The 25,455-nt window shown below is 45.4% G+C and overlaps 1 protein-coding gene across 2 annotated transcripts in view; it reads left to right on the forward strand.

Annotated features, from left to right (window-relative positions):
* The window catches only part of mthfd1b (methylenetetrahydrofolate dehydrogenase (NADP+ dependent) 1b), a 97,394-nt gene that overhangs the window by 30,790 nt on the left and 41,149 nt on the right, over positions 1-25,455 (forward strand). For both annotated transcript variants that reach the window (XM_043696891.2, XM_043696890.2), the window contains exons 6-13: positions 1,359-1,459; positions 4,990-5,126; positions 8,029-8,140; positions 14,293-14,420; positions 16,678-16,775; positions 18,603-18,776; positions 19,093-19,229; positions 21,894-21,940. In XM_043696891.2, coding sequence (XP_043552826.2) covers positions 1,359-1,459; positions 4,990-5,126; positions 8,029-8,140; positions 14,293-14,420; positions 16,678-16,775; positions 18,603-18,776; positions 19,093-19,229; positions 21,894-21,940 — 934 coding nt within the window. The remainder of the gene's footprint in view (positions 1-1,358; positions 1,460-4,989; positions 5,127-8,028; positions 8,141-14,292; positions 14,421-16,677; positions 16,776-18,602; positions 18,777-19,092; positions 19,230-21,893; positions 21,941-25,455) is intronic.

The following is a 25,455-nucleotide window of genomic DNA, read 5'->3' on the forward strand; positions in this document are numbered from 1 at the left end:
AATACAAGCATGGACTACTTTCTAAACGGTGAGAAAATTCATAAATCCAAAGTACAAAGGGATCTGGGAGTGCTAGTTGAGGATTCTCTAAAGGTAAACATGCAGGTTGAGTCCGTGATTAAGAAAGCGAATGCAATGTTGTCAATTATCTCAAGAGGGTTGGGCTACTGAGACTTTATAAAGCTCTGGTTAGGCCCCATTTGGAGTACTGTGTCCAGTTTTGGTCCCCACACCTCAGGAAGGACATACTGGCACTGGAGCGTGTCCAGCGGAGATTCACACGGATGATCCCTGGAATGGTAGGTCTAACATATGAGGAACGGCTGAGGATCCTGGGATTGTATTCATTGGAGTTTAGAAGATTAAGGGGAGATCTAATCGAAACTTACAAGATAATACATGGCTTGGAGAGGGTGGATGCTAGGAAATTGTTTCCGTTAGGCGAGGAGACTAGGACCCCGTGGGCACAGCCTTAGAATTAGAGGGGGTAAATTCAGAACAGAAATGCGGAGACATTTCTTCAGCCAGAGAGTGGTGGGCCAGTGGAATTCATTGCCGCAGAGTGCAGTGGAGGCTGGGACGCTAAATGTCTTCAAGGCAGAAATTGATAAATTCTTGATGTCACAAGGAATTAAGGGCTACGGGGAGAATGCGGGTAAGTGGAGTTGAAATGCCCATCAGCCATGATTGAATGGCGGAGTGGACTCGATGGGCCGAATGGCCTTACTTCCACTCCTATGTCTTATGGTCTTATAAGACATAGGAGTGGAAGTAAGTGCAGCCAACCTGCTGACAGCCAGCTCCCGTGACCTGCACTGTGATAACAATCATCAGTTGTTTTGTCTTTATACTGACGTTTGGTTGCAAGGAAAACTCCTCTGTCATTCTTTGAATGAGAGAGAGATTCAAATCTGTTCACTTTAGCAACAAGGATAGTGACTGCAGTCTGAGCTGACAGCTTTGGAATGGTTCGTTAATCTGGATCAGTACTAAAGTTGCATTTGCTGTTCCTTAACCAGAGTGGATTCAGGGAATGTCCTGATTGATATGTTTTGACTTGACTGATGCAAGTTCATTTTGGAATGTGGATGTGATAGGTGAGGCCAGCATTTATTGGCCAACTGCGATTGCGTTGAAAAGGTGGTATTGGGAGATGGTCCTTTACATCAGTATCTTCCTGAAGAAGAGAAGAAATGTCAAGTGTGAGTTGTGACCAGGCACTCCAGTGAATAGCTGGCAGCTTCACACTCTCTCATCAGGGATAGATGTGACATGTAGTGAGTGTGCTGTAAAACACTGGATGGATTCGCAGTACATGCCATTTGTTTTTTGAAACACTCAATGATTGTTCCTTCCAGATTAACCAGCATTAATGCAGGGAAACTGGCTCGTGGAGACCTGGGTGACTGCTTCATCCCCTGTACTCCCAATGGCTGTCTGGAGCTAATTAAACACACAGGTAGGAACTACATTTCAAACAGGAACATAAGAAATGGGATTAGGAGTAGGCCACTCCTCCAACCTGGTCTGACGTTCACTAAGACTGTGCCTGAACGTTTCCATCAATCCCACTTTCACCCCAGTCCCTAAATGCCACGATTCCTGGATCTCTGATCACCTCTGGTCTCCATTTAGACTATATCCAACAACTGAGCAGCTACAGTCCTCTGGGATAGAGAATTATGTTAAGACCACATTTTTTACTTTACGTTTGAATTGAGGACTCAAATGGAAAGATTCACTTCCCTTTTGAAAGAGTTCCTGAGACTCATTGTGAGTTGTGTTTACACTGTTGCTTTAGAACCTAGAAGAGTACAGCACAGGAACAGGCCCTTCGGCCACCATGATGCCATTCTGAACTACTCCCATCAGCCTGCACGTGGTCCCTTCTCTCTATTCCCTGCCAGTTCATGTGTCTGCCTTTGTTATTGGATCTGCTTCGACAATTCCCTGGCAGGCACTACCACCCTTTGTATGAAAGTCTTTTCTCACATGCCTCGTTTAAACTTTCCCCCTCTCACCTTCAACCTATACCCCCTAATACTTGACATTTCTACTCTGGGAAAAAGAGTTCAACTATGCACCATGTCTCTCAGAATTTTATATACTTCTATCGGGTCGTCCACAGCCTTTGACACTCTCATGAAAAAATCCAAGTTTGTTCACCTCTCATAGAATCCCTACAGTGTGGAAACGGGCCAAATGGCCAATCAAATTCACACTGACCCTCCGAAGCACATCCCACCCAGACTCATCCTATCCATGTAACCCTAATTTCCCACCTAGTTTACATATCCCTGGACACTATGAGCAATTTCTCAGGTCATTTGGACTGTTGGAAGAAACCCAAAATGGAGGGTGGAATCGAACCTGGGTCCCTGGTGCTGTGAGGCAGCAATGCTAACCACTGAGCCACTATGGCTCTCCTTATATATAATACACTCCAATCCAGGCAACACCCTGGTAAACCTCTTTTGCACTCTCTCTCCAAAGCCTTCGTATCCTTCCTATAGTGCACACAATAACTGTACTGCACACATTATTCCAAGTGTGGCCTAACTAAAGTTTTATACAGCTGCAACATGACTTGCCAACTTTTATACTCGATGTCCCAGCCAATTAAGTCAAGCATGCCATATGCCTTCTTTACCACTTTATCCACTTTCAGAGAGCTATGGACCTGCACCCCAAGATCCCTCTGTAGTTCAATGTTCCTTCATCAATGTAAATTGACATTTACAGTATATTTTTCTCTTGCATTTGACCTCCCAAAATGCATCACCTCACATTTGTCTGGATTAAACTCCATCAACCATTTCTCCACCCAATTTTCCAGCTAATCTACATACTGCTGTATCCTCTAATATCCTTCCTTACTATTCACAACTCCACTAACTTCTGTGTCATCTGCAAAGTTACTAATCAGACCACTAACATGTTCATTCAAATCATTTATATATATTGCAAACGACAGAGGCTCCAGCACTGATCTTTGTGGAACAGCACTGGTCACAGTCAGAAAAATCACACACCACCAGGTTATAGTCCAACAGGTATATTTAAAAGTACAAGCTTTCAGAGCGCTACTCCTTCATCAACCTGACAAAGTAGCAATGCTCTGAAAGCTTGTAATTTCAAATAAACCTATTGGACTATAACCTGGTGTTGTGTGATTTTTAACTCTGTCCACCCCAGTCCAACACCGGCTCCTCCACATCATGGCTTCCATGACCAAGCCAATTTTGTATCCGACTTACCAACTCACTGGATTCCATGCAATATGATCTTCAGTACCATCGTACCATGAGGGATCTTATGAAATGTGTTGGTCAAGTCCATGTAGACAGCATCCAGTGCCCTCCCCTCATCAATCATCTTCAAGCAGTGGGGGAGATTGGGGGAGAAAGATGTTTGAGATCCAATGGCCGCTGTGGGTGTGTATGTTCCGAGCAAGCTCTGCCCAGTGACAGATTGTCGATTGGTTTGTGCAATCCGGACTAGTTACGGGGGCGAATAATCATCAGCGTGGCAACAGTGCTCTGATTGTCTCCTGGCCAGATGGTGGTCAGAGAGTGTATGAACAATACAGAGTCAGAGGGTCTGCAAACTGCAAGAGAGAGCACCTCTCTTTATCTCACTCTGCAGTGAAGTCACCAAGAAGAGAAAGACAGCTAACCTCTCCCACCATTAGCTGTTACCTCTAACTAGTTACTGAAACACTGAACCATTAATGTATCAGACACGTATGGGCCTGGAGTTACATGTCAGGCAGACCAGGTAAGGACGACAGATTTCCTTCCCCAGGGGAGATTGGTAACAATTGACACTGGCTATGGAGTTGAAATTGGGTCAGTGTCTTTACTGAATTCAGATTGCACCATCTCCCATGTGGGGATTTGATCCCATGCCTCACTATTGACGGTGGAAGAATAGCAATATAGTTTCATATCAGGGTGATGTGTGCCTTGGAGGTGGTCATGGACTTTACCGGCCGTCTCGCACTGGGACAAAATAAAACAAAAAGCTCCGGGTGCTGAAGATCTGGAACAGAAAGAGAACTTGCTGGAAAAAACTCAGCAAGTCTGGCAGCATCTGTGGAGAAAAAACAGAGTTAACGATTCAAGTCCAGTGATCGATCTTCAAAACTGTAAACCCTTCTGAGGAAGAGTGACTGGACTTGAAGTGTTGACTTTTCTTTTTCTCTCTCCACAGATACTGTGAGACCTGCTGAGTTTCTCCAGCAATTTCTGTTTTTAATCTTTCTCGGCAGTGGGAGTTGCGAGTTTGGGAAATAATGCCTGAAAAGGACAGAACATGTGGCACCGTGGTGTCAGTGCTTCAGGTGGTGAATGAGATGGTGATCGAGTGCACTGCTTTGTCCTGCTGAACTTGTCGAGTTATTGTCAGAGCTGCACTCATCTGTCACCCTCCTGGACTGTGCCTTAAGGATACTGGAGAAACTTCGGGAAATGGTGGGAGCCCAGGCTCTGAACAGGACTGAGTGAGTCTGCTATTGATGAACTTGAGCAGTAGCATAGGCCTGAGGACTGTAGGATTACAGCCACTGGATCCTGGCCTCAAGTGGGGGAACAGGCTTCCTGTGAAGCATCAAAACCAGAGTGCCTAAATCTGTGCCCTCCAGTTTTAGACTCCCCTACCCTGGGGAAAAGACCTTGACTATTGACCCTAACTATGCAGCTCATGACTTTATAAAAAGTCAACCCTCAGCCCCCAAGGCTCCAGGGGTTTAAAAAGTCCTAGCCTATCCAGCTCTGCCTGCAACTCAACCCCTCCAGGCTCAGTAACATCCTTGTAAATCTTTTTTTGCAGGGTCTTGAGGTTAATTGGATGTCTCTTTGAAAGAGCTGATATCAGCACAATGGGCCGAATGGCCTGCTTTCTGAACTCGTGATCCACCGATGTATAGGTTGTCTGTCTCTCCAAACCCAAGTTGTCTCTCTGAATGCCTTCTGTCTCCCATTGCTGCAGGAGTGAAGCTGGCTGGCTCTCGAGCTGTCGTTATTGGAAGGAGCAAGATAGTTGGTGCCCCCATGCGGGACCTCCTGGTATCAAACCACGCCACTGTAACCACCTGCCATTCGAAGACGGCTGACCTGCCGGGGGAGGTAAGGGAAGCTGTAACTACAGTGATAAGAGGAAAGGGGAGTGGGCGGACTAGGTGAGGGGCTGAGTGTGATTTGGAGTAAAGCCAGGCGTCTTGCTCTTGGGGACTAGATGAGGTTGTCACTAACGCACTGATGGTCCTGTAGGAACAAAGGATTTCAGGAAAATGGTGAATGACTCGGGCCCCGTTTCTTAGCCTTTTGCTGGTTGATTGGAAAAGGTGAGGATCTACTTTCTTGAAACCCTCCTAACAGTGTTTCCCTGTGGCTGGGGCAAAATTCAGTGGAATTTAATTGGGGTTCAACTCACCAACCAGAGAAACTGGGAGAACAGCTTTGCTTCTGAGGGCTAGGCCATCTGGACCAAGTGCCTGTCAGGAGACCCTTCACTAGTCAACACCCAGAGATTAAAACTCTTCTATCTCCCTAAACACATGGCTCCATGTGCTGAAATTCCTCCATGGTTTCCTCCCCTACATCCGATCACCCCACAGTCTGAGAGTTCCGTCCCTCTTTGTTTGTCAGATGTTCTTGTGCATCTCCCATTCCCCTCCTCCTGTTATTGGTCACCTTGGCCCAAACCTCTGTAACTCCCCTCCCTAAGCATCTCCTTCTCTCTTCATGCACTTGTTAAAACTCATCGCTTTGATCAGACCTTTGTTATGTGATTGGTCCCACTACCTCCTCTGCGTGGCTCACTATAAACTTCCCTCTGAAGCACCTTGTGATGGTTTGCTACAGTAAGGGTGCTATATCAATGCAAAGGCTTTTCCAAGGAAGCAGGAGATGGGCAAGGCCACATGTGACCAGCAGATTCCATGGTGTCTCACCCCATTTAAGTGTTTCTGATCCTCCAGTTGTTTGCCCATTGAATCTAGTTACCTACTTGCCTCTGGTGGTGAAGGTGTAGTCAATGATGGAACCTCATGATCTTGCAGACGAGAGCAATCTTTACTGTTTGTGCATTATGCGTTGCTTGCAGCATCCTGTCTCTGCCCGCTTGCCTTTGGCGTGGAATTATTATTCATTGCAGTTAGTGCTTTTACCCATCAACATAGCCTCCCATCCCTAATAAGCTTTCTCCTAAATGCACTGGTGCTATTCACCTCAATATTAAAGATCCGCATTCTCCCTACTGTCTGGCTAGAGAAGTTTTGCCTGAAGCCCCGACTGGATTTATTAGCCACAAAATGAAAATGGTGCAGAAAGAAGCCATTTGATTCATCATCTGTGCATCTTGATCCGGGATGAGGAGAAATGACTTCTCAAAGGATCGTGAATCTGTGGAATTCACTCCCCCAGACTGCGGTGGATGCTGGGACATTGAGTAAACTTAAGGAGAGAGAGAGAGAGAGATTTTGAATTAGTAACAGGTTATGGAGAGAGGACAGGCAAGTGGAGTTGAGGCCGAGATGGGATCAGCAATGATTGTATTAAATCTTTGAGAAGGCTGAAGGGGCTGAATTGTCTCCCCCCTACTCTTCGTTTTAACCCTCTTGCCAATCTCCTGCTTTTGCTCCATACCTTTGCTCAGCAAAGTTTATAGAGGGCACTGAAAGTCTATAGAGGGGTAAAGGCAGATTGAGTGAGTGGGCAAGGATCAGGCAGATGGAGTACAATGTTGGTAAATGTGAGGTCATCCATTTTGGTAGGAATAACAGCAAAATGGTCTATTATTTAAATGGTTAAAAAAATTGCAGCATGCTGCTGTGCAAAGGACCTGGATGTCCTTGTGTGTGAATCACAAAAAAAATGGTTTGCAGGTGCAGCAAGTAATTAAGAAGGCAAATGGAATATTGTCTTTCATTGCTCAAGAGATGGAGTTTAAAAGCAGGGAGGTTATGTTACAGCTGTACAGGGCGCTGGTGAGGCCACACCTGGAGTACTGTGTGCAGTTTTGATCTCCTTACTTGAGAAAGGATGTACTGGCACAGGAGGGGGTGCAGAGGAGGGTCACTGGGTTGGTTCCAGAGTTGAGGGGTTTGGCTTATGAGGAGAGATTGAGTAGACTGGGATTATATTCATTGGAATTCAGAAGATAGGAGAGGGGGGAGGGTCTTATAGAAATGTATAAAATTACGAAGGGAATAGAAAAGATAGAACCAGGGAGGTTGTTATGACTACTGGGTGAAACTAGAACTAGGGGGCATAGTCTCAAAATAAGGGGGAGCAGATTTCAGACTGAGTTGAGGAGGAACTTCTTCACCCAGAGGGTTGTGAATCTGTGGAATTCCCTGCCCAGTGAAGCAATTAAGGCTACCTTATTGAATGTTTTTAAGGCAAAGATAAATAGATTTTTGAACAGTAAAGGAATTAAGGGTTATGGTGAGTGGGTGGGTAAGTGGAGCTCTAACTGTGGCGATAAGAGGGAAGGGCAGTGGGCGGCCTAGGTGAGAGGCTGTGAATGGTTGGAGTAATCGGGGACAAAGGATTCCAGGGAAAATAAATGGTGGCTGACTCGGGCCATGTTTCTTAGCCCTTTGCGAGTTAATTGGAAGAGGTGAGGATCTACATTCTTGAAACCCTCCTGAAGGATGGGTAAGTGGAGCTGAGTCCACGAGTAGGTCAGCCATGATTAAGTCAATGGCAGGGGAGGAGACTCGACAGGCCCATTCCGATTCCTTAAGTTCTTTTTCTCTCCAAGTAAACATCCAATGCCCTCTTTAATGCATCATTTGAATGTACCTGAATTAATGACTGTCTTCTATTGATTGGTTTCAGACTCATCTCCAAGTGGAGACGTGTACTTTATGTCAGCTCTATTGAATCCCTTCACAGTGTTGATGACCTCTATTGACTCACCTGTCTGGCTTCTCTTAGCTAGAGCATTGACCCTCAGGTGTGTTAGTTTGAACCTTGTCTCTGGCTGATGATGTCTATCTCAAAGCATCCTCTTTCTCTTTAGATTGGGAGAGCTGACATTTTGGTGGTTGGAGCTGGCAAAGCTGAGATGGTGAAAGGAAACTGGATCAAACCGGGTGCTGTCGTCATCGATTGTGGCATCAACTACATTCCCGGTGAGAGGAGATTCTGATTGGAAAATTATTTACAAGTCCTCGTCTTTATTTCCTTTCTCCCTTTCATGGTGATAGACCTCAGTCCCTTGAAACGAGGACCAAAGCAAGTTTTCTCAAGGTAGGGGAGACTTTGAGCCAGGATTCTGCTCTCTTTCTGCTTTCCTTGTTGCCTTCGATGGTGAACTGATGTGGGCAAAGTCAGCTCCATATCTGAACTAAATCAACCCTCTCTTTTCATCGTCCTGTCTGAAGACGAACTTGCACTTTAGTAGTGGAAACAGGTGTCCCAGCAATGCACTACATCTCTAAATGTTGGCACTATTGTCATTGTAGGAAAAGCAGCAACCAGTTTGTGCACAGCAAGCTGCCACACACGCAGCATTTAAAATGAGCAGATGGTTTATTTCTGTAAGTGATGCTGCTTGGGAATTGACTAATACATTGGGGGATTTCCCTTACTCCTCACAGATAGAAGCCACAGGAGCTTTTACGTTTATGTAACCTCTGAGTTTCAGCTCATACAAATCTGACCATTAACTCTCACCAAGCCTCATCCACCCTCATTGACCCTCGCTGACTGACATTGGCTCACGGTCCAGCAACAGCTGAGTTTTAAAGTTTGTAACTTCATTTTAAAACAGTTCTGTAATCTTCTCCACCTCTGCAATCTTCTCCATCTCTGTATTCCTCCACTCTCGTCTCTCGGGTATCCCCTATTTTGATTGCCGTGCCTTCAGTCTCACTCACTCTCTCAGCCTCCCCGCCTCTCTAGCTCTGTACCTCAGTCTTCGGGTTTAAAACACTTGGTAAGCTTCTGATCACCTAACCTGACTACTTACTTACTTACTTACTTACAGTGTGGAAACAGGCCCTTCGGCCCAACAAGTCCACACCGATCTGCCGAAGCACAACCCACCCAGACCCAATCCCCTACGGGCAATTTAGCATGGCCAATTCACCTAACCTGCACCTTTTTGAACTGTGGGAGGAAACTGGTGCACCCAGAGGAAACCCACGCAGACATGGGGGGAATGTGCAAACTCCACACAGACAGTTGCCTGAGGTGGGAATTGAACCCAGGTCTCTGGCACTGTGAGGCAGCAGTGCTAACCACTGTGCCGCCCACTTAAGAAGTTTTGGATGACACAGTAATTGGTAGAGTAGCAAAGTGTTAGAAGATAGCTGTAAACTGGCGAAGGATGTCAATGGACTGGTCAGGTGGGCAAAGCAATGGCAAATGAAATTCAATCTAGAAAAATGAGACAATGCACTTGGATAGGGCTAACAAAGAAAAAGGTTACACAATATAAATGGTAGGACCCTGGAAAGTCCTCAGGATCAGAGGAACTTTGCCGTGCATATCCTTAGAATCCTGAATGTACTAGAGCTGGTAGATAAGAAGGCAAGGAATATGGGGTATGCCCTAATTAGCCAAAGCATAGAATACAAGAACAGCTAATCTGTAACTGTATAAAATGCGGGCTAGTTCACAGCTGGACTACTGCTTCCCACTGAGTAAAAAGAATGCACTTGTTCTGTATAGGGTGCAGAGGAGATTTACCAAGATTCTTCCCGGGTAGATATGGTTAGGTTGCTTCCCTTTGTGCAGAGCCAGAGACCAGAGGGCATTATCACTATCGCATGATATAATGATCACTGTCTCAGGGTAAGGGGTTATTCACTGAAAACAGAGATGGGGGGAGGAATTTCTTCTCAGATGGTAGTGCATCTGTGGAATTCTTTACTAAAAAGATCTGTTGGGGCACAGTCGCTAAGAATACTCGAAGCTGAGAGACAGGTTTTAAATCAGCAAGAAAATCAAAGAGTATGGGGTAAAGACAAGAAGTGGAGTTGAGGAGATTATTAGTTCAGTCAAAATCTCACTGAGCGTCAGAGCAGACTGAATGGCTAATTCTGCTGCTACCTCTTCTGCAATTGCACAACGTTTCTGTACTCCTGTCTGATAGTTGCTCCCTCAAAGCACCTTGGAATAGTTTACGAAATTAGTGTCACTGTGCAAAGGTGAGTTAGCTCCGTTGGCTGGATGGCTGGTTTTCAAAGAGACTCCCACAGCATGGGTTCAATTCCAGCACTGATTGAGGTCACCTGAAGGACTCTCCTTCTCAATCTCTCCTCTCACCTGAGGCGTGCTGACTGTCAGGTTAAACCATGTGTAGAGAGAGAGAGCAGCCCTATGGTCTGGTAAGACTCTGGTGGCTTTACTATACAAATGGACATTGGTCTGTTTCTGTGTAATTCTAGAAACAACATTCAGCCCAGTATGTTAAAGCTCTGTACAAGCCTCCTCCCATATCTTTCATTTCCACACGTACGTGTCCTCCAGCTCCTTTCTCCCTTACTTATTAATCTAAGTTTCTCTAAACATGTTCTTTCTTTCATGGGATAAAGAACACAATTTCCCCCAGCGAGAGTATGTTTTAATTATACAGGACATCGGTGAGACCACATCTGGAGGATCTGTGGTGGATCACCTTGTTACGGAGGATGTTAATGCACTGAAGGCAGTTCAAAGAAGGTTTCCCACACTAATATCTAGAGTGGGTGGGTTGCCTTTATGAGGAAACAGCCAGATTAGGTTTACGTCTGCAAGAAGAGTGAGAGGGGATTGATTGATTGAAACCTGTAACATCCTGAGGGGTCTTGACAGGCTGGATGTGGACAAGATGTTTCCTCCCCCATGGGAGAACCTAACCAGGGGTCATTGTTTAAAAATCAGTTATCACCGATTTAAAACAGAGATTAGATGATTTTTTTTTCTCAGATAATTGAGTATTTGGAACTCTCTTCTGAAAAGTTGGCAGAATTCTTGAATATTTTTAAGACAGAGGTAGATCAATTCTTGTTAAGTGAAGGGTGAAAGGTTACGAGGGGTAGGAAGGAACATGTACTTGAGGTTGCAGTTGCTTCAGCCAGCATCTTGCTGAATGGCCTCCACCTGTTCCTGATTAGTATGATCATATTCAGATCAACTATGTTGTAGGTTAGCATAGTCAGAATCTTTGGTCTCTGGGTTCCTGAAGGTGTTTCTCCTGAATTCCAGATGGAATTTATTAGCAACTTTGTCTCATATGAATGATTCCCACTTCTGGACCTTTCCACAAGTGGAAAAGTTTTCCCTATGTCAGAGTCCTACAGCATAGAGACAGATCCAAACTGGTCCATGCTGACCAAAATGTCCATCCACACTAACCCCATTTCCCTGCACTTGGCCCATATCCTTCTAAATCTTTCCTATCTATGTATTTGTCCAAATGCCTTTTAAATGTTGTTAATGTACCCATCTCAACAACTTCCGCTGGCAGCTCATTCCATATGCGTACCACTCTCTGTGTAAAAAGGTTGCCCCTCAGGTTCCCTATTTATTCTTTTCAACCTTAACCTTAAACTGATGCCCTCTAGCCAGGAGAGGCAAGAGTCAAGAGTAATTTTATTTGTAATTCTTACCATATACAACTTATACAGTCAAAATGGGACAGCATTCCCCCAGGAGCAAGGTGCTACATGGCCAACACAAACTACACAAGAGTACTTTCATACACAGGACAGCTTAGAGTGTGTAAGGAAAGCGCAAAACATGCATGACAGCACAGTAATTCCTGACGAGACAAGACACAGTGGTGGATAAATTACAGTGTAATAATGAATGATCATTAATAAAACATTGTTTTAGCAACAATTCGAAAAGTTATGCCAAGAATTGCAGATGGAATAGAGTCCAGTCATACAGTGTTAAGGAGCCTGGTGGCTTGGGGGAAGAAGCTGTTGCACAGTCTGGCTGTGAGAGACTGAATGCTCCAGTATCTTCTGTCAGATGGCAGGAAGGAGAAGAGTTTGAGTGAGGGGTGTGTGGAGTCTTCCACAATGCCCTTAGCCTTTCGGATGCTGCGTGTAGTGTACAGAGGAACCTCTATTATCCAGCACTCGATTATCCGAATTTCGCATTATCCGGACAAAATCACAAGGTCCCGATGCTTGGTTCAACTGTGTTATCCAGCATTTGATTATTTGAGCATCCGAGCATAATATTCCCTGTCTGTGGTGTTTGGGTAATCGAGGTTACTCTATAAATGCCTAAAGGAAGGAAGAGAGACCCCAATGATCGTCTCAGCTGTTCTCACTATCCATTGTACAATCCGAGACGGTGCAATTCCTGAACCAGGCAGTGATACAGCAGCTCAGGGTACTCTCAAGGAACCCTTTGTAGAATGTAGTGAGGATGGGGGGTGGGAGGTGGGCTTTCCTCAGTCTGCACAGAAAGTAGAGACGCTGCTGGGCTTACTTGGCTATGGAGTTGGTGTTGAAGGATCAGGTGGATGCCAAGAAGTTGGGTGCTCTTCATGATCGCCACAGGGGAGCCAACGAAGTCCAGCAGAGAGTGGTCGCTCCATGCCCTCCTGAAGTCGACAAATATCTCTTTCATCTTGTCCACATTCAGAGATGGGTTGTTGGCTCTGCACCAGTCCGTTAGTCGCTGCACCTCTTCTTTGCTGACTCATCACTATGAGACCCACTACAGTCGTGTCAGCAGCAAGCTTAATGATATGTTTCGAAAAGTGCATCCCTGCACAGTTGTGTGTCAGCAGGGTGAACAGCAGTGGACTGAGCACACAGCCCTGGGTGGACCCCGTGCTCAGTGGGAAGGTGTTGGAGATACTGTTTCCAATCCAGACTGACTGAGGGTCTCCCAGTCACGAAATCCAGGATCCAGGTACGGAGGGTGGTATTTAGGCCCAGTAGACTCAGCGTTCCAAACTATTATTCTATTAATGATGTCACTATTGGTAGGACACCACACATACAAAGAAATCCAATACATGGAAATTGCTAAAGCTGGTCCCTTTTGTAAAAAAAGCATTTCACTGAAGTAGTGGTGGAGAAATTCAGCAATATTCAGCAGTGTTTTGTTTTTATTTGAAACATTTCACTTGAATGTTTAGCTCTTAAATGCTTAAACTCTTTTGTCAACAAACATTTCAATTCAATAAACAGTCAAAAGTGCCCCATCAACATGGAAAAGACCATTTGGGAAATCAGCCATATCGTTTAATTGTTCTGTGTGAAAAGACACTCTGAAATGGCTAAAACCACTTACTTGAATTCTGTCTTGTTTTAGCCAATTCCTTGAGACTTTTGCGAGTGCGTGGTCCCTTATGTGCTATGCCCTGAACCAATCTCACATGGTCCCTCCCACGCTTATGGCAACTCCGTGCTTACTGCCACCCACCCCTTCTCCTTTCATCTGCCATGCCAGCTCATTGAGTATTTGTAAGTGCTCGTGCACATAGGAGAAGAAATATAGTTCAGTTACTTAAAGTACTAAATCGCAGAGTGACTATGAAGATGAGTATCCTTGTTCATCAAAGCACAATGGAACAGTTCTTGACAGTTCAACACTTGGTAATGCTGGTCAAATCGATGCTTGTCAACACCTCTTGACATCCTGACACATAGTCGACCTGTTTTCAGACCTTGCCAGTGCACTGTTTGGACAGTTCCAAGGAATTTAAGTACCTTTTGGACATATTCTCTCCACAATTAGCAATACCCAAGTGCATCTAAACACCTAACTGATGGCTGAGAAAGGTGTGTTCGTAAAGTGACCAAATGGGTTATGTGTCAACCTGAAAATCCCTCCAATACAGGCCAATGGCAGAGGAAGAGAGCTTCCTGCTCAGCTCTACTTCCAGGCTGCAACATGTTTTTAAAAGTGCATGTTGCCAAAGCAATGCACACTCCATTGATGAATTATAACGCAATGCCACACCAGGTAAATATTTGCGATTTAGAGATTGCAAACTCATTAAGGGGTTCAGTTAAAAATTGCCTTTAAGTTATGACTCCTTGTAATTATTAGATCATTTGAGATTGCATCCCTAGTGTATGTGGCTCAGTCATATGGAAGCCCAAGTATCTGCCAATATGTCACAAACGTTCACATCAAACTCAACACCTTGACTGAGCCCCAGGTTGTAACTCTGTCACTCTCACTCTCTATCTCTCTTGCTGTCTCTCATATCAGTAATTCTGTATGTGACTCCCCTGAGTGTGGATTCCTCTGAGTGTGTCCCAGGTACTTTCATGCTCACTAATGTCAGTGTTTGCTGTAACAGTGCCCCCCTGTTTTGTTTCAGACAGCACCAAGCCGAGTGGGAAGCGTGTGGTTGGTGACGTGGCTTACAATGAAGCCAAAGAAGTGGCTTCGTACATCACCCCGGTGCCTGGCGGAGTGGGGCCGATGACTGTCTGTATGCTTATGGCAGTGAGTTTGCTCATTTTCATCTATTAACTTCACTCTTGCTTTGGGGGAGATTGGTTTGATGAGTGAAGGGGGAATCTCATGGAAACCCATTGCATTCTTATAGAATTTAGCAGGGTAAATGCAGGAAGAATGTTCCTTATGACCCCGGTGGGTGGGGGCGCAGGGGGGGGAATTGGGGGGGAAGTATTGCAGTCTGAAGCTATTGGTAGACCATTTAGGACTGAGATGAGGAGAAATGTCTTCACCCAGAGAGTGAGGAGCCTGGGGAATTCTCTGTTACAGAAACCGGTTGAGGCCAAAACCTGGAATGTTTTTAAGAAGGAGTTAGACAATGTTATTGGGGGCTAAAGGATATGGGAGAAAGCAGGAACAGGGGACTGAGTTGGATGCTCAACCATGATCATATTGAATGGTGGAGCAGGCTCCTTGGGCCAATTGGCCACCTTCTGCTCCAGTCTTCTATATTTTCATGATGGGAGATTCTTCCATTTTTGCAAGGATCTTTGAGCTAAAATACACATCTAGAATGAAATCAGTGGTTTACTCCCAGGCACCATCTCCAGTACAGGGACTTTGGGATATTGGGGTTGAGAACTTTACCCAAAGAGTGAATTAGATAAGTCGAGTAGACCTGTTTTTTTGTGAATTCACTGAAAACCAATTAAAATAGTACAAATGAAGTTCCTTTGCGCCTCACAACAGTTTACCACGACCTATTTCAGTATCTTGTGAAACGTTTTCCAGTTACTGCACACACCTTCAGAGTATCCAGTCTTCTTGCTGTAACAACCCAGGACACCACCTTAAGGAGCAGCTGATTCCTCAGTGACGTTCAGGCTGACTCTGTGATGCCACCACCCTGCAGATTCCCAAACAGACAGCTGCCAGGCACTGAAATTCCCCAGTGCCAGGTTGGGTGTGGGAGTACTGGCGTTACTGCCAGGATCTTTGTTGTTTCTCTTGCCTGCTAGTGCCTGCCTAGAGCAGCTGTTGGAAATCCATTCCAATCCTGTCGGTGCTGACTGACTGTCTGACAATCCCGGTGACATGAGTCACTCTGGCAAGGATAAATATCCACTGCCTGGATTGGGTACCAGAGGGCAGCTGTGAATATATCCAACAGCAAGAGGCAACAGCTGAGAAGGGGGATGGAGGGAGATTTCCCAGAGTCGTACATCACTCATTCAGCCCACCCACTCTTTGGAAGAGCTATCAAATTAACCCTATTCCTTGCCCTTTTCTCTGAACCCTGGGTGTTTTTCCTTTCAAATATTTATCTAGCTTTCTATTGAAAGTTACAATTGAGTTTGCTCCCACTGCCCTTTCAGGCAGAGTGTTCCAGATTATCGTAATTTGGTGCATTTTTCGTTTAAAATGTCACACCATTCCTCCCTCTGGTTCCTATGGCTGTTGTCCTACTCTTGTATCCTCTGGCTATCAGCCTGTGGATATGGTTTCGGCCTAATCCTAAAATTGGTGGGAAAAAGTGAGCTTCCATTGGGCAAATCTGAGAGTCCAGTTAAACTAGAACACTTCTAGCCGCTTGGATCACACTTGTGGCTTATTGCAGCATTGGGCCTGCAGTCCAGGCTAGTCCCAGACATGATTATTAGTGCCGAGCTGAGAGCTGGGTTCAGCTTTGGGCTTGTGAGGTAGAAGTGGTGGTAAGAAGTCTGCTCCCTGGGGTATTCTGTGCTTCCAGTTTTAAAGTGTGTCTGTACAGCTGTGTCTGGGGGACCAAACTCATACACATGGTCTATCTCATTGGGTTCACAGGCTGGGTTTGGGTTGAGGCACAGGGTGGGCCACTTTCTGTAATGAGTCAACGCCCTAGTGGTATTATCACTAGAGGATTAATCCAGGGACTGTGGTAATGTTCCCAAGATCCAGGTTCAGATCCTGCCCCAGCAGATGGTGGAATTTGAATTCAATAAAAATCTGAAATTAAGAGTCTAATGATGACCATGAATCCATTATCAGGAAAAACCCACCTAATGTCCTTTAGGGAAGGAAACTGCCATCGTTACCTGGTCTGGCCTACACATGACTCCAGACCCACAGCGAGGTGGTTGACTCCTAGCATTCATCCAATTAGGGATGGGTAATAAATGCTGGGCTGGCCCCCCATCCTGTGTAGGAATAAATAAGTAAAAAGTTGACACCATTAGAACGGGAGCTTTGAAATGTGGGATATTAAGTAAAAGAGAAGACGACAGTATAAAACATGTGCTGATATAAATGTTATTCTCTGTGACAGAACACTGTCGAGGGGGCAAAACGCTATTTGAAGAACTGCAAGCCAGGAAAGTGGCCTATCCAATACACAAAGCTTAAACTTGTGGAGCCGGTGCCCAGGTAGGTGTGTGGCCTCGCTGTGTCTGCGGTAAGGAGGAACTTCCTTCCCAGAGGGCTGAGTGTCTTTGGAACTCCTTGCCACAGAGAGCTGTGGAGGGCGGAGTCCATGGGTATATTTAAGGCTGAGATAGAGAGACTCGTCATCAGTCGGGGAATCACAGGTTATGGGGAAAAGGCAGAAAAGTGGATGTGAGGAATGCTGGATCAGCTGTGATCTTATCAAATGGTGGAGCAGGCTCAAGGGACTGAATGGCCTCCTCCAGTTCCTATTTCTGATGGTCTTATGGTCTTTTTCATTTTAAGGGCCCACACGATATTGGTCTTACTGCCTAGAGCAGTATTTGTTGTCTGTCTCTGATTGCCATGGGGAAGAGAGTAGTGAGCTGCCTTCTTGAGCCATGATAAAGTTCAGGGACACCTACTGTGCTGTTAGGGAGGAAGTTTGAGGATTTTCACCCAGTGACAGTGAAGGAACGGCGATATATTTCCAAGTCAGGATGGAGATTGGCTCAGAGGGGAGCTTGCAGGGGATGGTGTTCCCATGTATCTGCTGCTCTTGACCTTCTGGATGGAAGTGGTCTGCCTGTCTGATCAAAGTGGAAGCAGCTACCCTATCCAAGCAAAGTTATCTGTATCTTGACAAGAGACTCTCACTTACTTTCCATTCTCAAAGAATGGGGAGAAACTGTTTCCCTTGGAGGAAGGATCGAGAACCAGGGTGGATGGCAAAGAGGTGATGAAGCCTTTGTTTTACACAGTGAGTGGGTAAGATGTGGAATGCACTGCCTGAGAATGTGGTGGCGGCAGCTAGGTAAATAATGATTGTTATCATGAAGTTGGACAATTATCTAAAGAGGAAATAGCTGCCGAGAAATGGAGGGGTGGGTGTGGGAGTGGGGCAAGTTAAGTTGGTCTTGCAGAATGCTAGCAAGGATACAGTGGGCTGAATGGCCTCTATGTTAGAAGCATTTTATGAGTAATTGGAGCTGTTGGTTCGAGGCACTGTTAAAGTCAGTATGTGGTGTTGAATTCTTTCCTGCTTTCCCACTCAGTGTGACATACAGAGATACTCGGATGTTGTGCTGTGCCCACTGTCCCTCGTGTTCCGTGGAGAGTATTTGACCACTGCCTCACTGATGTGATACTCTGACTGTCGATGGGAGATTCTGGGTGTGATTCCTGAGTCAGCTCCACTGAGCACCTCACCACCTCATCCCTGATCATCACACAGACCTCTACTGGAAAGCATGCATGACTGCAGACTGACTCCATATCAGGGCTGAATGGCCTCCTGCTGTTCCTGTGGGTGTATAACAATCCAATGGGTCTCAATGTTTAAAGCCTATTCACTAACCCTAAGTATTTCACAGTTGAGTAAGCAAGTGTTGCAGTGAGGGAAGTGATGACCAGTATTTGCAAAGCAAGATGCCACAAACAGCAGTGCAATCTTTTCCATTTAATCTCTTTTCAATCATGTTTACTGGCGATAAAAATTGACCAGAAAACCAGAGAGACTGTCCTTGTCCTTCCACTGGAGACTGTGGTAACTTCTTGCATCAGGGCCTCGATGCTACCCAAAGGTTAGCATCTCCAACAGAGCAGCACTCCCTCAGTACCACCCTGGAAATGTCAGCCCTTTGAGTGGGTACTGAATGTATGGCCTTCTCTAAACTGGGAGCATGCTACACCCTGAGACCAGGGTTAGTTATGGAGTTAAAACACATGGAAACTGACCCAGAGGGAAATGCAGTAGTGCTGGGTGCTTTCTGTTCTGGATGCTTGGATTTATTTAATTTTTTTTTGAAAAATATCATTATTTCCCACCAGTGACATTGTGATTTCACGGTCTTGCACACCAAAGCACATCAGCCGCATGGCCAAGGAAGTTGGTTTGCTATCCGATGAAGTGGAGCTGTACGGCAAATCGAAGGCAAAGGTGCTACTGACCACAATCGACCGGCTGAAGGACCAACCAGACGGGAAATACGTTGTTGTCACAGGGTAGAGCCAGCCTTTCTTAAAATCTCCCACTTCCAATATCTGTTGTGGGGGTTGAGGAGGAGTGGTGAGGGTGAGGGAGGAGTAGTGGGGATGGGGAGGACTAGGGATGAGGGTGGGGAGCAGAGGTGAAGGTGGAAGAGGAGTGGGCTTGGGGGGAGGTGTGGTGGGGGCTGAGGAGGAGTGGTGGAGGTGAGGGTGGGGGGGGAATGTGGGGATGAGGGTGGGGGAGGAGTGGTAAGGGTGGGGGAGGAGTGTGGGGGTGAGGGTGGGGGAGGAGTGGTGGGTAATCTATCTAAATGGCCAGTTTATATTGCAGCATCACCCCCACACCCCTGGGTGAAGGCAAGAGCACCACCACGATCGGCCTGGCTCAGGCTATTGGAGCTCACCTGGACATCAATGTTTTCGCTTGTGTTCGGCAACCTTCGCAAGGCCCCACCTTTGGGATCAAAGGTAACCTCCCCCTCCTCGTGGGCCTTCGGTGGGGTTCTGGAGCCGGTGGTCTAGTGGGTTAGCTTTATCCAAAACCCCAGGCTAGTGTCCTAGAGACATGGGGACATCTCTCACTCTGGTGAAATTTGAATTCAGTACGAAAAGAAAACTGGAATCAAATAGCTAGCCTAATGGCCACCGTGTAACTGTTGTCAATTGTCATAAAAACACATCTGGTTCATTGACCTTTAGGGAAGGAAATCTGCTGTCCTCACCTGGTCTGGCCTATACATGCCACCAAACCTGCAGTAATGTGGCTGACCTACTCTGACTCTGAACGGGGTATTTAGTGATTGGGCAATTGATGCTGGGCCCAGCCAGTGACACCCAAGTCCCACAAACAAATGTTAAAATATAAAAGTGTAAGAAGTGGCTTGGTGTTGAGGGTGAATTGTGGCCTGGTTTGATGGTTTCTGAGATGGTTGGTGTATCCAGTGCAGTGATCCTGCTGTGAGCAGGATGGGTGGTGCTTGGATAGTCAGGACGATGAGCTGTTTGTCTATTGTCTCCAATACCTTGACCTCACCTCTGCACACACGCTCTCAAGATGTTCAATGTCTCTTCAAATAAACCTTTTCCATCTTTGGTCAGTCACTGCCCAGGGATCCCCATGAATCGTTAATTGTTTCAGGGAGGCTTCAAGGATATCCATAAGGGGTTTTCATCGTCCTCATCTTACCACAACCCAAGTAGAGGATTTGTTCCAGGAGTCTGGTGACAGGTTGTACCCAGCAGAGTTTTTTCACTGGAAACTCTTCAACCTTCATTCAATTTTGGACTGGCTTTTAAGTATGAATGCGCTGAGAAACTGTACAAGAATACAACACCAGAGTGTATCAGAAGCAGTACTGCATAAGGATCAAACCCTGGATGCTTCCAGGCACAGACCATTGTTGGTGGAATCCTGGCCAGATTCCACCATTAATCAGCTAATAGCCAAGATGGGTTGCTACATGTAATTAAGTTTAAGTCACTGTTTCAGTCATGGCGCAGAAACAGAGCCTTCAGCCCTGCTCGTCCATGCCAACTAAACTAAACTAGACCCATTCACCTGCATGTAGTCCGCATCCCTCTCAACCCTTCTTATTCATGTCGCTACCCAAATGTCTTAAATGAAAATGAACCTGTTTAAAGAATATTTTCCTTCCATTCTGCGTGGATTAGCGTGGCTACCTTTGATGCATTCTTGTGATTATAGGCATCCTGTTTCCATTAATTGAAACACAACTTTTAATAAAATCGTGGTTATCCTGTACCTAACAAGGATAACCAGTTTAATAAAATCATGGTTATCCTGTATCTAACAAGGATAACTGGTTTAATAAAACCATGGTGTCCTTTATCTAACAAGGATAACCAGTTTAATAAAATGGTTATCCTGTATCTAACAAGGATAACCGGTTTAATAAAACCATGGTTACCTAGTAAACAAGGATAACAGATTGCCTATTCAGGGCTGAGATGAGGAGAAATGTCTTTACTTTGAGGGTTGTGAATCTTTAAAATGCTGTACCCTGGAGAGCTGTGGATGTTCAATGATTGGGGAGTTGATGGTCTCGTGGTGTTATAGCCAGCCTGTTAATCCAGGAACCCAGGGAACATTCTGGGGACACAGGTTCAAATCCAGCCAAGGCAGATGGTGAAATTTGAATTCAGTAAATATCTGGAATTAAGAGTCTAATGATTGCCATGAATCCATTGTCGTTTGTCAGAAAAACTCATCTGGTTGACTGATGTCCTTGAGGGAAGGAAACCGCCATTCTTACCCAGTCTGTCCTACACGTGACTCCAGACCCACAGCAATGTGGTTGACTCTTAACTGCCTTCTGGACAATTAGGGATGGGCCATAAATACTGACCTAGACAGCGACACCCTCATCCTGTGAATAAATAAAAAAACTAATTGTTCTGAAGACAGATCAATAGATTTTTATATGCTGAGAGGACTGATGGTGTGAATATAGTGCGGAATGGTAGAGTGTTCATGGATGGGTTGTTAGATTGTAGGGACGTATGAATTAAGAGCAGGTGTAGGCCAATCAGCCCCTCAAGCTTGCTGTACCATTCAGTATAATCACAGCTGATTTAACTGTGGCCTTAACTCCACACTCTCATTTAACTCGATGAACTTTGACTCCTGTGTTAATATGACATTGTCGAGTATGGATGCTGAATTCTGCATCTACTTCTTACGGTTCATATACAGGGACGCTGTCTCAAACCCAGTGACCCAAAACCTGATACTATCCAAAAAACCTATCACAGGCTGCACTGATACGGGGAAGTCGGGAGCAATGGATGAAGTATTAAATTCAGCTAATGAGACGTGAATTATTATTAGCAGCAACATGGCAATGTAGCTAACACATCCTGCAATGGTATCCATTAGTTGTTTCATGTTCCTTATTCAGTGAATTAATATATTCCAATTTAGATTATGTGGTTCACTCCAATCTTTGTTCAGAAATCCAGTACAGCTGAATCCTGAAACTGCCAGATTTGAGAATATGGAACTACAAGCATGTTAAAATAAAAACTGTAAATACAAATCGTTTGCTTGTTTATGATTACCTCGGGGCTTCAACGCTATTATAAGAGCTCTTGGTTGCATTTTATCTGTTCCAGGTGGAGCAGCAGGTGGTGGATATTCCCAGGTTATCCCAATGGAAGAGGTAACATATTACCCTACTGTCACACTGACTCGGAACTTGCCTTCTCTTGTAGCCTTGAAGCTAGAACTCTCAATCTCCTAATTCAGTTTTTGTTTTAAATGAGAAAAATGTATGGAATAAAAGACTGTTGTGGTTCTGTTGGCCGAGCTGGAAATTTTTGTTGCAAACGTTTCGTCCCCTGTCTAGGTGACATCCTCAGTGCTCAGGAGCACCCGAGCTACAAATCTTCACACAAACTTAGAATAAAAGACTTTTGATTTTTACTAAATAGTTTTAAATTGTTGTGACTGTTTGAAATTTGGCATTCTTGCAATTGTCCTGATGTATGCTTGGTGACATAGCTGACTTTTGAACAGTATAAATGTTTTGTATATTTTTTGAAATTTAGACCAATAAAAACATAGAAAACAGGAGGTGGGGGAGGCCATTCGGCCCTTTGAACCTGCTCTGTCATTCAATATGATCATGGCTGATCATCCCTGAACAACCTTTTCCCACTTTCTCCCCATACCCTTTGATCTCTTTCAGTGTAAGGACTACACCTCACTCCTTCTTGAAAATACTCTGTTCTGGTCGCAACCACGTTCAGTGGCAGAGAATTTCACAGGTTCCCCACTCTCTGGATGAAGATATTTTTCCTTATCTCAGTCCTAAATGGTCTCCCCCATTTCATTAGACTATGATCCCCTGGTTCTGGACTCCCCGCGTTTATCCTTCCTCGGACAAGGAGACCAAAAGTGCAGACCAAGTCCCACCAAGGCCCTGTATAATTGCAGCCAAACATCTGGTTCCTGTAATTTTATTTGTAACTATCTCTGTGTGTGGTGTAACTCGTATTTCACTCCTTCCTCCCTCCAGTTCAGAGCCCATCAGATAGCAATGACATTTTCATTTCAGAAATAAGCCCAGTGGTGTGCTTTTGCTAACGGGGAAAGTTACTCCTCTTGTATTCTCTGTATTTCGATAGGGTGAGGGTGAACTACAAGTCTCTTGTAGCTAGCAGGAAGTTGTGCTGTAATCCCAGGCCTATAACTGGTGCCTATCCTGAACTGACCTCAAAATCGTTTTTCCTGATCTTCCTCCATGTGGAGTCACCTGACATTCTTCATCCTGATCACTGAACTTTCTCCTCAGATATTGTCCCTTTTCTGTCAGACTCCCTGTTTTAACCTTTCATAGAGATGTCTAGCATGAAAGTAAACCCTTCGGTCCAACTCATCCATGCCGACCAGTTATCCCAACCCAATCTAGTCCCACCTGCCAGCAGCTGGCCAATATCCCTCCAAACCCTTCCTATTCATATACCCATCTAGATGCCTTGTAAATGTTGTAATTGTACCAGCCTCCACCAAGTCCTCTAGTAGCTCATTCCATACACACACCACCCTCTGTGTGAAAAAGTTGCCCCTTAGGTCTCTTTTATATCTTTCCCCTCTCACCCTAAACCTATGTCCTCTAGTTCTGGACTCCCCCACCCCAGGGAAAAGACCTTGTCTATTTATCCTATCTATGCCCCTCATGATTTTATAAACCTCTATACGGTCACCTCTCAGCTTCCGACGCTCCAGTCCCAGCCTGTTCAGCCTCTCCCTGTAGCTCAAATCCTCCAACCCTGGCAACATTCCTTGGAAATCTTTCTGAACCCTTTCATGTTTCAGAATGTCCTTCTGAAAAAAAGGAGACCAGAAGTGCACACAGTAATCCAACAGTGACCTAACCAATGTTCTGTACAGCCACAACATGATCTCCCAATTGACTAATAAAGGAAAGCATACCAAACACCTTATTCACTATCCTTTCTACTTGCGACTCTACTTTCAAGGAGCTGTGATTCTGCACTCCAAGGTCTCTTTGTTCAGCAACACTCCCTAGGAGTGTCAGGTCCAAGCCCCCTCACAACCCATCCTCCCCTCCCGGCACATTCCCCTGCCACCGCAGGAATTGCAAAACCTGTGCCCACACCTCTCCCCTCACCTCTGTCCAAGGCCCCAAAGGAGCCTTCCACATCCATCAAGGTTTCACCTGCACTTCCAGCAATGTCATTTACTGTATTCGTTGCTCCCGATGCGGTCTCCTTTACATTGGGGAGACAGGACTCCTAACTGCAGAGCGCTTCAGGGAACATCTCCGGGACACCCGCACCAATCAACCCCACCGCCCCGTGGCTGAACATTTCAACTCCCCCTCCCACTCCACCAAGGACATGCAGGTCCTGGGCCGCCTCTATCGCCACTCCCTCACCACCCGACGCCTGGAGGAAGAACGCCTCATCTTCCGCCTCGGAACACTTCAACCCCAGGGCATCAATGTGGACTTCACCAGTTTCTACATTTCCCCTCCCCCCCGCACCTTACCCTTGTTTCAACCTTCCAGCTCAGCACTATCCTCATGACCTGTCCCACCTGTCCATCTTACTTTCCAGCTATGAACACAGTCCGCCGGTTTCTCTGCAACAAACCCAAACAAGCAGACAAAACACGTCCAGAAACCCTAACCACTCTCCCCTACATCAAAGACATCTCGGAAATGACTGCCAGACTGCTCAGACCCCTTGGCATCATGGTAGCCCACAAACCCACCAACACACTAAAACAGCAGCTAATGAACTTGAAAGACCCTATACAGACAATGAGCAAAACTAATGTCATTTACAAAATACCGTGCAAGGACTGTAACAAACACTACATTGGACAAACAGGCAGAAAGCTAGTCACCAGGATACATGAACACCAACTAGCCACAAAAAGACATGACCCTCTCTCACTAGTATCCTCACATATGGATGAGGAAGGACACCACTTCGACTGGGACAACACATCCATCCTAGGACAAGCCAAACAAAGACACGCACGAGAATTTCTCGAAGCATGGCATTCCAACTAAAACTCTATCAACAAACACATTGAGTTAGACCCCATCTACCACCCCCTGAGAAAAGGAACAGAAAGTGACATCACTACAGGAAATGGTATCACCAACCCAAAGAAACCCAAACATATAAATAGAAAGCAGGAATTTTCAGCATTGCTTCACTTGAGGCCCACTGAAGATATTACTTAGTAAGGTAACAAAATGTCTGGAAATGAACCTTTCAGCTCAGTGAGCAAACCTACATCCAAAACCTCAACCTGAGCTACAAATCTACTCAAAACTGTATAAGTCCTGCTAAGATTTGCTTTCCCAAAATACAGCAGCTTGCATTTATCTAAATTAAACTCCATCTGCCATTCCTCAGCACTACTCTCTGTGTGAAATATTTGCCCCTTAGGTTCCTTTTAAATCTTTCCCCTCTCACCCTAAACCTATGCCTTCTAATTTTGGACTCCCCACCCCAGAGAAATGACCTTGGACGTTCACCCTATCCATGCCCCAGATCTCACCTCATCCCTTTTTTTTCCCAAGTTGTGCACTTCCTTTAACTCTTTCCGTACCCTATGTTCATTTGTCATTCAGTTTTTTTTTAACTTGACGTGCTGGGAAATGTTTCTGACCGAGGAGCATGATCTGTACTCCAA

Source organism: Chiloscyllium plagiosum, unplaced genomic scaffold (genome assembly GCF_037043375.1).
Source record: "Chiloscyllium plagiosum isolate Xiang-an unplaced genomic scaffold, Cpla_swu_hap1 HiC_scaffold_8, whole genome shotgun sequence".
Lineage (NCBI taxonomy): Eukaryota > Metazoa > Chordata > Chondrichthyes > Orectolobiformes > Hemiscylliidae > Chiloscyllium > Chiloscyllium plagiosum.